The 14,168-nt window shown below is 46.2% G+C and overlaps 1 protein-coding gene across 4 annotated transcripts in view; it reads left to right on the forward strand.

Moving 5' to 3' along the window:
- Positions 1 to 11,919, forward strand: part of FIP1L1 (factor interacting with PAPOLA and CPSF1) — a 165,248-nt gene extending 153,329 nt beyond the window's left edge. For 3 of the 4 annotated variants that reach the window (XM_075347041.1, XM_075347044.1, XM_075347043.1), the window contains one exon: positions 11,572 to 11,919. In XM_075347041.1, coding sequence (XP_075203156.1) covers positions 11,572 to 11,716 — 145 coding nt within the window. In that variant the 3' untranslated portion in view covers positions 11,717 to 11,919. The remainder of the gene's footprint in view (positions 1 to 11,571) is intronic. The other variant, XM_075347042.1, reaches the window with a different exon arrangement.
- Positions 11,920 to 14,168: the final 2,249 nt, after the last annotated feature.

The following is a 14,168-nucleotide window of genomic DNA, read 5'->3' on the forward strand; positions in this document are numbered from 1 at the left end:
ATGAATATGTGTATGTGAACATCAGACATTTAATAATTTTTATGATACAATAATCAAGATATTTGGATAGAACATAAAATATATTTATTGGAATACAACTTTAGAACACAAAAAACTGTAATAAATTGTAAATATGTAATACACTATGTAATATACAGTAGATTACATATATATCTTGTGTGTGTGTGTATATACACTGTATATATATATATATATTATATATATTACATATTTACAATTTATTAGTTTTTTTGTGTTCTAAAGTTGTATTCCAATAAATATTTTATGTTCTATCCAAATATCTTGATTATTGTATCATAAAAACAATTAAATGTCTGATGTTCACATTGTACTACAATAAATTTTTCACTTAAATATAAGCATTATACTAAATGTTGTTATTTAGTAAAATATTCAGCACATTCTGCATTGCACTCCTGTCCCCAATTTATTATATATTTTAGGAGTCGGAGTCGGTGCATTTTATACCGACTCCGACTCCACCAAAATGAGCTACGACTCCGACTCCGACTCCACAGCCCTGCCTACCACTAGACGTGGAAGTTATTCTTATCTTGGTGCTCTGCTTCGGGAGTGTCTCCCTGGCCATTTGCATTGTCTCCTTTTTCCTCCCTTCCTGCATCTGGATTGGGAAAAGGTTTGTCGCTCGGCTCCTTTAAAGGACAAGTCGCAGCGCTGTCGGTTTTTTTTTTTTCAGAAGCGCCTAGTACAACTTCCTCAGGTACGCACGTTCCTGCAGGGGGGTTATCACGTTGTCCCTCCGTACAAGAGGCCGTTAGACCCATGGGATCTGCACAGGGTATTAATTGCTCTCCAGGAGCCGCCCTTCGAGCCTCTGAGGGATGTTTTCACTTTCTCGACTTTCACAGAAAGTGGCCTTTCTGGTAGCGGTCACGTCTCTTCGGAGAGTGTCCGAACTTGCAGCGCGGTCATCCAAAGCTCCCTTCCTGGTGTTCACCAAGATAAGGTAGTGCTGCGTCCGATCCCAGAGTTTCTCCCTAAGGTGGTATCCCCTTTTTATCACAATCAGGATATCTCCTTACCTTCCTTTTATCCATTTCATCGATATGTAATGGCTTTGCATTGTTGGATCTGGTGTAGAGCACCCAGAATCTACATTCCCGCACGGCGCCCTGCGCCGCTCGGATGCACTCTTTGTCCTTGTCACTGGTCAGCGCAAGGGATCGCAGGCTGCAAAATCCACCCTGGCTCGATGGATCAAGGAACCAATTCTTGAAGCCTACCGTTCTGCGGGGCTTCCGGTTCCATCAGGGCTGAAGGCCCATTCTACCAGAGCCGTGGGTGCGTCCTGGGCATTTCGACACCAGGCTACGGCTCAATAGGTGTGCCAGGCAGCTACCTGGTCGTGTCTGCACACTTTCACCGAACATTATCAGGTGCATACCTATGCTTCGGCGGACGCCAGCCTAGGTAGAAGAGTCCTGCAGGCGGCAGTTGCCTCCCCGTAGGGGAGGGCTGTCTTTGCAGCTCTAACAGGAGGTATTTCTTTACCCACCCAGGGACAGCTTTTGGACGTCCCAATCGTCTGGGTCTCCCAATGGAGCGCCGAAGAAGAAGGGAATTTGTTACTTACCGTAAATTCCTTTTCTTCTAGCTCCTATTGGGAGACCGAGCACCCGCCCTGTTGTCCTTCGGGATTTTTGGTTGTTTTTCGGGTACACATGTTGTTCATGTTGAATGGTTTTCAGTTCTCCGATGTTACTTCGGAGTGAATTTGTTTAAACCAGTTATTGGCTTTCCTCCTTCTTGCTTTTGCACTAAAACTGGTGAGCCAGTGATCCCACTGGGGGTGTATAGCCAGAAGGGGAGGGGCCTTACACTTTTTAGTGTAATGCTTTGTGTGGCCTCCGGAGGCAGTGCTATACACCCAATCGTCTGGGTCTCCCAATAGGAGCTAGAAGAAAAGGAATTTACGGTAAGTAACAAAATTCCCTTCTTTCTATATCGTTCCTATGGGAGACCCAGACATTGGGTGTATAGCTTCTGCCTCCGGAGGACACACAAAGTACTACACTGAAAAGTGTAGCTCCTCCCTCTGAGCATATACGCCCCCTGGATAACCAGATCTAGCCAGCCAGTTCATTGCTTTGTGTGATCCCGCTCTCAGAGCAGGTCCCGCCCCCTCTCCTCGCTCTGGCGCCATTTTCTCAGCGTTTTTCTCTGGATCAGCGCTGGCTGCAGCATCCCTGCTAAGCTGCTTGGGGGTCCGGGCTGTGGGATCTGGAGGGCACACAAACGGTCTGGTAAGCCACAACCTCCGGTTGTGGACCACCTTATATACTCTCTGGGGGTCATTCTGGCTCAGAGCCCCCACTTCAGCAGCATGTCTCACACGAGGAGCAAGGCTGTACTCAATATGCACCGCATGTAAGCTCGTGCTGCCTGAACCGAGCACATATCCACATTGTGATGCCTGCTCTAACCTGACAATGCCTCAGCCTGGAATCGCACCCACAGTGGTCCCTCCGGCTGCTCCGGCTCCGGTGGCTGAACCCCCGGCTTGGGTAGAATCCTTCTCTAGGTCAATCTCCCAGTCTTTTGCCGACTCCATGGAACAGCTGTCCCGGACTTTGCTAAACATGCATCAGCCCCCTTCTCAGGGCGCCTCTGCTGCTAGGGCTCTCTCAGCAGAGCTCACAAGAGGATTCTTCATCTGGTCCCAGACCCCGTCCTCCTAAAAGGAGACGCAGGGTCCCCTCTCCTTCCTCATCCCGCAGCTCTGATTCACGAGCTGACTCGCAGGACGAGGAGGATGCCTTTACTGGGGGCTCGGACGCTACCTCCATGTGCCCCATTGATCTGTCCAAAAGTGACGCAGATGTTCGTGATTTGATTGCGTCCATTAATTCTGTACTGGACCTCAATCCGCCAGTATCAGAGGAGAAACCCTCTCTGGCAGAAAAGCACCAGTTTACCTTGCCTAAGAGGACAAGGAGTGTGTTCTTTAACCACTCCAGTTTTCAGGCCACTGTGACCAAGCCTAGGGCCTGTCCTGACAAACGCTTCCCAAAGCGTGGTTCTGATGACAGTTTTCCCTTTCCACCTGAGGTGGTCAAGGAGTGGGCTCATTCACCAAAGGTAGACTTTCCGGTGTCTAGACTCTCAGCCCGGACCGTTGTATCAGTGGCTGATGGCACCTCTCTTAAGGATTCCACTGACCGCCAGGTTGACCTTCTGGCCAAATCTGTATATGAGGCGGCTGGGGCCTCGTTCTCCCCATCTTTTGCAGCAGTGTGGGCTCTCAAGGCCATCTCTGCTTCTCTAGAGGAGATGCATTCCCTCACCAGGGAATCTATGCCCGAAATGGTTGCCTTAACTTCCCAAGCTTCAGCTTTTTCATCCTATGCCATGTCTGCCATGCTGGAGGCTTCTCACCGCACTGCGGTGGCTTCGGCTAATTCCCTCGCTATCCGCAGGATCTTGTGGCTTCGAGAGTGGGAGACAGATGCTTCTTCAAAGAAGTACCTTGCTGGGCTCCCTTTTGCTGGATCCAGGCTATTCGGTGAACAACTGGATGAAATTATTAAGGAAGCTACTGGCGGGAAGAGTACTTCCATGCCACAAACTAAAACCAGGAAACCTGCCCAGGGTAGGAACCAGTCGAGGTTTCGTTCCTTTCGTTCCTCCAACTGGTCATCCTCTAAGCCCTCGGCCTCGTCCACTAACTCAGCCAAGGACCAAAAACCCAACTGGCGCACAAAGGCGCGTCCACAAAAGACCGCAGGAGCTGCTGCCACTAAGGCAGCCTCCTCTTGGCTATCTGGCCGCGCCAGCCACGTCCTTAGTCGGTGGCAGGCTCTCCCACTTTGGCGACGTGTGGTTTCAACACGTCTCCGATCAGTGGGTGCGGGATATCATCTCCCACGGCTACAGGATAGAATTCTCTTCCAGCCCGCCAAACAGATTTCTTCTGTCAACTCCCCCCTGCTCCAAGGCCGCCGCCTTCTCTCAGGCCATGGCATCCTTGCAGGCCAATGGAGTAATTGTACCGGTTCCCGCCCGGGAACGGTTCAGAGGTTTCTACTCAAATCTCTTCCTAGTCCCCAAAAAGGACGGTTCCTTCCGGCCCATCCTGGATCTCAAGCTTCTCAACAAGCATGTTCAGGTGCGGCATTTTCGCTTGGAGTCTCTGCGATCAGTCATTGCCTCAATGACCCAAGGAGATTTCCTGGCATCCATCGACATCAGAGATGCCTATCTGCATGTGCCAATTGCAGTTTCACACCAGCGTTGGCTACGTTTTGCAATCGGAGAGGAACATTTCCAATTCGTGGCTCTCCCCTTCGGGTTAGCCATGGCCCCTCGAGTATTCACCAAGGTCATGGCAGCAGTGGTTGCGGTTCTGCACCTCCAGGGGTTGGCAGTGATTCCTTACCTGGACGACCTTCTAGTCAAGGCTTCATCCAGCGCAGACTGTCAGCGGAGTGTCTCGCTCACTCTCGCCACTCTAACCCAATTCGGGTGGCTTGTCAATCTGCCCAAATCCACTCTGACTCCGACCCAGAGGCTCACGTACCTAGGGATGCAGTTCGAGACTCTGCCGGCACTTGTGAAACTGCCCTAAGTCAAACAGCAGTCCCTCCATCTGGCGGTGCGCTCTCTGCTGAGGCCCCGCTGTCATTCCATCAGGCACCTGATGCAGGTGCTGGGTCAGATGGTGGCGTCAATGGAGGCTGTTCCCTTTGCCCAGTTCCATCTGCGTCCTCTGCAGCTGGACATTCTCCGCTGTTGGGACAAGCGGACTTCCTCCTTGCACAGGCTAGTGGCTCTGTCGCCACAGACCAGGGGCTCCCTTCAGTGGTGGCTTCGGCCCCTCTCTCTGTCTCAGGGACGCTCCTTCCTGGCCCCGTCCTGGGTGATCCTCACCACGGATGCCAGTCTATCCGGCTGGGGAGCGGTATGTCTACACCACCGAGCACAGGGCACTTGGACTCCGTCCGAGTCAGCCCTCTCGATCAATGTGCTGGAAACCAGAGCTGTGCTTCTGGCTCTCCTAGCCTTTCACCACCTTTTGGCGGGCAAGCACATCCGAGTCCAGTCAGACAACGTGACAGCGGTTGCCTACATCAATCACCAAGGGACACGCAGCCGTCTGGCAATGTTGGAGGTTCAACGCATCCTTCAATGGACGGAGGACTCCAAGTCCACCATATCCGCAGTCCACATCCCAGGCGTGGAAAACTGGGAAGCAGATTATCTCAGCCGTCAAACCGTGGACAGTGGTGAGCGGTCCCTGCATCCGGCAGTATTTCAGTCAATCTGCCGCAAGTGGGGCACTCCGGAAGTGGATCTAATGGCATCCTGGCACAACAACAAGGTTCCGGTTTACGTGGCTCGCTCCCACGATCCTCAGGCCCTTGCAGCGGACGCTCTGGTTCAAGATTGGTCCCAGTTTCGTCTGTCCTACGTGTTTCCCCCTCTAGCTCTCTTGCCCAGAGTTCTGCGCAAGATCAGAATGGAGGGCCGTCGGGTCATCCTCATTGCACCGGACTGGCCCAGGCGAGCTTGGTACCCAGACCTGCTCCATCTGTCCGTAGAGGTGCCGTGGCATCTTCCAGACCGTCCAGACCTCCTCTCACAAGGTCCGTTTTTCCGCCAGAATTCTGCGGCTCTCAGATTGACGGCGTGGCTTTTGAGTCCTGGATCTTGACGGCTTCTGGTATTCCTCCTGAAGTCATCTCCACTATGACTCGGGCTCGGAAGTCTTCCTCGGCCAAAATCTATCACAGGACCTGGAGAATTTTCCTGTCCTGGTGTCGCTCTTCCGGCCATGCTCCTTGGCCTTTTTCCTTGCCAACCCTTCTGTCCTTTCTACAGTCCGGTCTGCAGCTAGGACTATCCCTCAATTCCCTCAAGGGACAAGTCTCGGCTCTGTCAGTGCTGTTCCAGCGGCGTATCGCCCGGCTGGCTCAGGTGCGCACCTTCATGCAGGGCGCGTCTCACATCATTCCGCCTTACCGGCGGCCCTTGGATCCCTGGGACCTCAATCTGGTCCTCACGGCCTTGCAGAAACCCCCCTTTGAGCCTCTTAGGGAGGTTTCTTTGTCTCGTCTTTCACAGAAAGTGGTCTTTCTAGTGGCCATAACTTCCCTCAGGAGAGTCTCTGATTTGGCTGCGCTCTCTTCTGAGTCACCTTTTTTGGTTTTTCATCAAGACAAGGTGGTTCTCCGTCCGACTCCGGATTTTCTCCCTAAGGTGGTTTCTCCTTTCCACCTTAACCAGGACATTTCCCTGCCTTCCTTTTGTCCGGCTCCTGTTCATCGCTTTGAAAAAGCGTTGCATACTCTGGATCTGGTGCGGGCGCTCCGGATCTGTGTCTCGCACCGCTGTTCTTAGGCGGTGCACCTCTCTTTTTGTGCTAACCACAGGTCGGCGTAAGGGCCTCTCGGCTTCTAAGCCGACCTTAGCTCGTTGGATTAGGTTGGCCCTATCCGATACCTACCAGTGTGCTCAGGTGTCTCCCCCGCCGGGGATCAAGGCACACTCGACCAGAGCTGTCGGTGCCTCTTGGGCTTTCAGGCACCAGGCTACGGCTCAGCAGGTCTGTCAGGCTGCCACTTGGACTAGCCTGCATACCTTTTCAAAGCACTACCAAGTGCATGCTCATGCTTCGGCAGATGCGAGCTTGGGCAGACGCATCCTTCAGGCGGCTGTCGCCCATTTGTGAAGTTAGGCTCCGCCTACTTCTCAGTTTTCTGTTTATTCCCACCCATGGACTGCTTTGAGACGTCCCAATGTCTGGGTCTCCCATAGGAACGATAAAGAAAAAGAGAATTTTGTTTACTTACCGTAAATTCTTTTTCTTATAGTTCCGTATTGGGAGACCCAGCACCCTCCCTGTTGCCTGTTGGCAGTTTCTTGTTCCGCGTGTTATCACCGGCTATTGTAGACAGAGGCTCCGGTTGTTTCGGTTCTTGCTCTGTCTTTACTTGTGGGTGGCTATTCTCCTTCAGCTTTTGCACTAAACTGGCTAGATCTGGTTATCCAGGGGGTGTATATGCTCAGAGGGAGGAGCTACACTTTTTAGTGTAGTACTTTGTGTGTCCTCCGGAGGCAGAAGCTATACACCCAATGTCTGGGTCTCCCAATACGGAACTATAAGAAAAAGAATTTACGGTAAGTAAACAAAATTCTCTTTTTTCTCATTACAAGCACATTTGTAGCAGCTGTCTTCTCATTGTGCTTCAGTTTTCTTCTTACACAGCCAATGTTGGAGGAAGAGCAGTAATGTGAGGAAAGCTGCTAGAAGTGTTTTTAATGAGACAAGGTTCAAGTTTTACTGAACTTTATAACAATTATACCATTGTACTCTTAATTAAAATCAAGCACAGATCTGCAGCATGGAGATGACCAATGCTGCTGCAGATTTGTTTGTAATCAGACAAAGTTCAGTTCTGCTGTACTGTTGTAATCACACATAGCTCTGCAGTGAGATCAGGAGAGCGGACTGTCAGTCATTACATGTCTGGCACAGGTAACTCCCCCTATCATGTAAAGTAAGCTCTGGAAGAAGATTCTCAGAGACATCAGTATCCGGCCCATAGAGCTTAACAAAAATAAAAATCAGATCACAGATATCGAGGTGTAATTTTATTCAGCTTCCTATGTCCTACATGCCAATACATAGTAGAAAAGGGAAGTATCATGATTTTTTGCGCTGCTGATATATTCACCGTGAAGAATGCAGTACAGACAATTCCTTAGAATAACGTGGTTTATTATTCTACGCGTTTCAAAGTTATCCTTCAGGATGTAGCCACAATAAAATACAGGAACAACACTAGATTTATATGCAACACATCCAAATAAAGGCACTAAAAAGACACGTGTGTACAAAACAGTTCTCACTGTGAACCTATCAGCAGCGCAGAGACCACGATGCTTCCATATTCTACGTTGCTCTGGTCCTCTGACCCGTGGGCCTGCAGCAGCTGTAACGTTGTGTAACGCAACCCAACCAATACTCTCCCTCTAATCTACTCTTTTATATCATATTTTTTATATTATTGCTCTTTTTTGCTCCATATCTTTTCATGCCCAAATAGATCCATTTGGAGGGTTGATCCTACTGACATTCCCTTTAAACCATTTTTTTCAGGGGTTTTTTTCCACGCATAATTTTTTTATTAATTTTTTTTTTTTTTTTTTAAATCCCAGTTCTATAAATGACGGTAATTTTCAGCACTGAACATGCACACATATTCCTCACAATAGTCAGCCCTTCAATCCTAATGTCCACGATAACCGTTGGCTGTGCGAGTGTGATTTCAGCAGACCCTGGTATCCACTAATTGAGTCAATTTTCTCATCACTGATTCATGTTATCCCGTTTAGCAATTCACTTTCAGAATCATTCATTTGTTAGTAAAGTAGAATTGTTTGATTCTTTTCATACGAGAGGAACGTTGCAATTCCTCCATCTTTGCGCGGCCCCGTATGCACAGCGTCCTCTAATATCTCATCAGGTTCTTATGTCTCTACAGTAAGTTTGTTCCACCTGGTGTTTACATTCACGTGTAATTCTGTAGGATGGAAGAATGGCTTCATTATGTTCCCAGTCACTTTTTGATTAATGGCTCAGGTTCTTTCTAAAAGCTCTTGCTGGTATAATAAACATTAAATATATACACTTACAAAATTCTACATGATTTGTTCCTTACAGAATGGGATTTTCTTTCATGTTTTCTGTATGGTTACTTAATAAAGCGATTGGAATAAGGAATTATTTTTTTGTTTTTACTGATTTTTTTTTTTGATTTTTTTTATTATTTTTGTTAAGGTATTAATTTAAAGGGTTAATTTTTAAATCTCGTTTTTACTGAATTAATTATTTTTCAGTGACAAGTCCACACTTTATGCTACTAGTGGTATATTCACATGCAGCAGATTTTTTTTTTTTTTTAAATAACCTTTCTTCTACTGTGCTACTAATATATCAGTGGTGCTTGCAGCTCTACATGACCATACAATGGGTACGGAAAGTATTCAGACCCCTTTAAATTTTTCAATCTTTGTTTCATTGCAGCAATTTGGTAAATTCAAAAAATGTTCATATTTTTCTCAATAATGTAAACTCCACACCCCATCTTGACGAAAAAAAACCTTGAAATGTAGATATTTTTGCAAATTTATTAAACAAGGAGAAACTGAAATATCAGTCATAAGTATTCAGATCCTTTGCTCAGACACTTATTTAAGTCACATGCTGTCCATTTCCTTGTGATCCTCCTTGAGATGGTTCTGTTCCTTCATTGGAGTCCAGTTATGTTTAAACTGTTAGGAATTGATTTGGGTAGGCACACAACTGTCTATATAAGACCTCACAGTTCGTGTCAGACCAAATGAGATAAAAGGAACTGCCCAAGGAGCTCAAACACAGAATTAGGGCAAGGCACAGATCTGGCCAAGGTTACGTAAAAATTTCTGCTGTACTCAAGGTTCCTAAGAGCACAGTGGCCTCCATAGTCCTTAAATGGAAGAAGTTTGGGACCACCAGAACTCTTCCTAGACCTGGCCGACCAGCCAAACTTAGCAATCGTCGGAGAAGAGCGGTAAAGAAGAACCCCAAGATCACTGTGGCTGAGCTCCATAGATGCAGTAGGGAGATGGGAGTAAGTTCCACTGCAGCCCTCAATCAGTCGGGAGTTTATGACAGAGTGGCCCGATGGAAGTCTCTCCTCATTGCAAGACATATGAAAGCCCACAAAGAGGTTGCAAAAAAACACATGAAGGACTCCCAGACTATGAGAAATAAGATTCCCTGGTCTGATGAGACGAAGATAGAACTTTTTGGTAATAATTGTAAGCAGTATGTATGGAGAAAACCAGGCACTGCTCATCACCTGCCCAATACAATTCCAACAGTGAAACATGGTGGTGGCAGCATCATGCAATGGGAGGGTGGGTTCAACTGCAGGGACAGGACTATTGGTTGCAATTGAAGGAAAGATGAATGTGGCCAAGTACAGAGTGTCCTGAAGGAAAACCTCTTCAATAGTGCTCTGGACCTCAGACTTGGCCGAAGGTTCACCTTCCAACAAGACAATGACCCTAAGCACACAGCTAAAATAACAAAGGAGTGGTTTTGGAAGAACTTTGTGACCATTCTTGACTGGCTCAGCCAGAGCCCTGACCTAAACCCAATTGAGCATCTCTGGAGAGACCTGAATATGGCTGTCCACCAACGTTCACCATCCAACCTGATGGAACTGGAGAGGATCTGCAAGGAACAATGGAATTTCATCCCCAAATCCAGGTGTGAAAAACTTGTTGCATCATTCCCAAGAAGACTCATGGCTATAATAGCTCAAAAGGGTGGTTCTACTCATTACTGAGCAAAGGGGCTGAATACTTATGACCATGTGATATTTTCAGTTTATCTTGTTTAATAAGTTTGCAAAGATATCTATATTTGGGGTTTTTTCTGTCAAGATGGGCTGCAGAGTGTACATTAACCATTAATGAGAAGAAATAACTTTTTTAATTTACCAAATGGCTGCAATGAAGCAAAGCGAGAAAAATGTAAAGGGGTCTGAATACTTTCCATTCACACTGTATATGAAGGTGATTTTTTTTTTTCTTTAGTTGCACACATCTTTTGAATGTGAATACACCGTAAATGTGACAGATCATATTCTAACCTGGCTAATTAAACTTTGATCATGTGCCCTATTTCCACTGATGACGAGATCCCAGTTGCACCCAACTTTTAAAGGTACCTGTCACGCTGTAGAAGCAGTCCGATCTGGGGACAACATGGTATTGCAAAGGAGAAGCAGATCTGAATCATATATAGGTTTGTTGGAAAAGATTCAGTATAACTATATTTTATGCATTGAAATCTCTTGTGCTTGTATACACGAATCCAGTAGGCGGTGCTACTAGTGATTGACAGCTGTCTCTGCATGTACAGTCATACAGGGAAGACTCGATCACAGAGTAGAACCGCCCAGTAGACTCCTACATACAAATACCAGGGATTACAATGAATATAACGCAAGTTTTACTGAAAGGTTATCCATAGACAGGTCTACAAATCTGGTCCGTTCCTGCTTTGCAATAGCCTGCCTGCAGGTCAGATTCCATTTTTAACATGATAGGTTCCTTTAAATGTCTATAAGAAGCTAAAGACACCAGTCATTAAACACTGCAGTATTAAAGGCACTGGCCTGGGCAGATAAACTGATCTGTGCTGCATCATTTAGTATGTGCTGGAATCACTGCTGCACTGCTCAGTACGTTTGCATATTACTCTTTAGGCTCCTGCTTGTAAATATGTGCTATATAGAGGAGAGAATCCTCACGCCTCTGTGTGCTGCATATAGGAGACATCATGGCAGCTAATCTCTACCCACTAGAAACTGGTGAAAATTAGAGAATTCCTTCAGGATACAGCCATATAATCAGCTTTCATTGCAGCTCATTGGGAAAAGTTACCTAAATTTGCAAGTGCACTTTTTAAGATTGTTGTGCCGATATCCACAGAGCCATGAAGCGTATAACCACAGTGTACCTTTGTGCTTTCCCTAGCAGCAGCAGGCGCCGCCATGACAGTGAAGAAGGTGACAGTCACAGAAGACACAAACACAAAAAATCCAAGCGGAGCAAAGAAGGTAAAGACACAGGGAGTGAGGCTGCCCCAGAACCAGAGAGCGTCGTGTCCACTGCTGACTGAGCCTGTGACCCACACAACCAGTGCAGAAACTACTATTCATTTTACCAAATTCACGGGACAGGATGCCGTTGTTAGAAATACAAGTATTTTCTACAGGGTATTAAAATTTAAAAATCTTAGCATTTCTTTGTTAGCATGACCTTTGTTCACAATTTCTTTTTGTATTTTCTGGTTTCTGGGGAAAATAAATAATTTTTTTTTCATGTTTTGTTGATTATTAGTCATGTGATGTGAATATGTATATACTGATCAGCCGTAACATAAAAACTAATAACAGGTGACGTGAATTGCATTGGTTCTTTTGTGACAATTTCGCCTATCTAGGTGTCTCTAGCAGATAGTGAGCAGTCAGTCCTCAAAGTTTGATGGTTTTTCAACGCAGCAAGACATGAATGACCATACCAAATTACTTCATATTGGCAGGTCTTGTGGGGGTCCCAGATACCTTAGTACCTACCAAACGTGCTCCAGAGAATGACAACTGGTGATGCTACTATAGGGACGTGGGCGCCCTAAGGCCGGGTACACATATCCGGCTTTTCGCCGTTTTGACGGATGCGGCGCATGCCAGTACACTATGATACAGTACAGTGGCAGCGCCGCAACTTCCGGTTCACATGCTCTGGTCACTTGACAGCATGTGACGGCGCTTGTTGCGTTGCCAGTGTACTGTATACACTGTACTGGTGTGCGCTGCATCCGTCAAAACGGCTAAAAGCCGGATATGTATACCCTGCCTAAGGCTAATTGTTCTCTGATCAAGTAGCCTCCACCTGGTAATGTTCAGGACTTAAGCTCCTTACCAACATCCACTGTACAAGTTCAGCGCACGTCAGTTGTAGGTGTAGTGAGCGGGCTCATGTGCTGAGCCCAATACCCAGCAGGTAATCATAGAATGGTAGAGATGGAATGGACCTCCTGGGTCATCTAGACCAACTCCCTGCTCAAAGCAGGATTCACTAAATCATCCTAAACAGATATGGTAATGGCTACATCTTTTATAGCAAGGACCTCCCTCTAGCACCTGAGGATGGAGCGTTACACCGTCCGCAACTGTCAACCTGTTAGTGCCCCTGTCAGATTAACAGCCTGCCGGTATGGGGCACGTCATTCTATGTGTTCATCGATTCCTCTGACTCATCACGTGCAGTGATGGGTTGCTATAATGGCCAGGGATCTGTTGAAGACCACCATGACAGTCATTACGGAGCTCCAGCCTGTGACTGTGCTTTTATGGAGACTGATTTTTACTATATGCCGCAATACTGTGGTATGAGGTATGTTTGTGTAGTAAAAACGATTGCAGGTTTTAGACCCCTAAGGAGACTAAGAAATTCAATGAATAGTAAAAAAAAGTTTGTTTTATAAAAAAAAAAAAAAGTCCAAATCATCCACTTTTCCACACATTAAAAAAAAATATACGTGGTATCGTCACATCCAGAAAAGTCGTCCCGGCAGAAAATTGACATGTCGCTGTGTGGCACACACGTGTGATCCACACAGATGCACAGTCCGTGTTAAAACATGGATGTGTGCACAAACCCATTGATTTTAATGTGTGTCTGTGTCTCCAGTACGTGTGAAAACAGATGTCATGTGTACCAGAGACATGGATGTGTGAAGGAGGCCTAAAGTAGGTTTTCGATCTGTATCCTTAATCATATAAAGCTGTCCTTTAGGGGAGCATAGAATACGGTGCCCCCTATAATAACCTTTTACAATGTTCAAACTTTGTTCTGTCAAAATCAATAAAACTATTATATTCAATCTATACTTATTAGGGTTCTCCCATTTGTTGCATATTTGACAGGATATGTCATAAATGTACCAGATGACCATAATGCTTTAGTTCACTATAAATATTTTGTTAAAGGGACTCTCAGAAGAAAATGACCAAATCAAGCACAGGCTCGTGTGCATCTTCCCACCTACTTGTGTTGCATCTGTCTCTGCCCTTTTTCTGGCTCTGTAAAGTAAAATCTAGGAAATCAAGGAAGATTGCAATAGATAAAAGTGAAAGTGACCTGTACTGATTGTCCATGCTAAGGGGGCATCGTGCTCCTGTGCTTAGTTTGAAAAGTAATTTGTGTTGACAGACTGTCTTTAAATGGAGTTAACCTGCAAGTAAATAGTTACAATGCTTCCTGGCCACTTTACTGCAAGTGTAAGGCTATGTGCGCACAGGACTGTTTTGGTAAGTTTTTCTCCTGGCCAAAACCTGATCTTGTGGCAGGAAATCTCATTTGAGTCACCTGCGTTTTTTATTCATTTTTGGTGCGTTTTTAGTGCGTTTTTTTTCTACAAAATGGTTTGTATCAATGAAAAAACATTGCAAAAACGCTGCAAATAATTGACATGCTCTTTCTTTGAAATCTGCAGCAAAAACGCAGGTATTTGACAAAACAGTCAGGAAAACATCTGCGTGTGTGTGCATGAGATTTGAGAAATCTCA

This window comes from Anomaloglossus baeobatrachus, chromosome 1 (assembly GCF_048569485.1).
Source record: "Anomaloglossus baeobatrachus isolate aAnoBae1 chromosome 1, aAnoBae1.hap1, whole genome shotgun sequence".
Lineage (NCBI taxonomy): Eukaryota > Metazoa > Chordata > Amphibia > Anura > Aromobatidae > Anomaloglossus > Anomaloglossus baeobatrachus.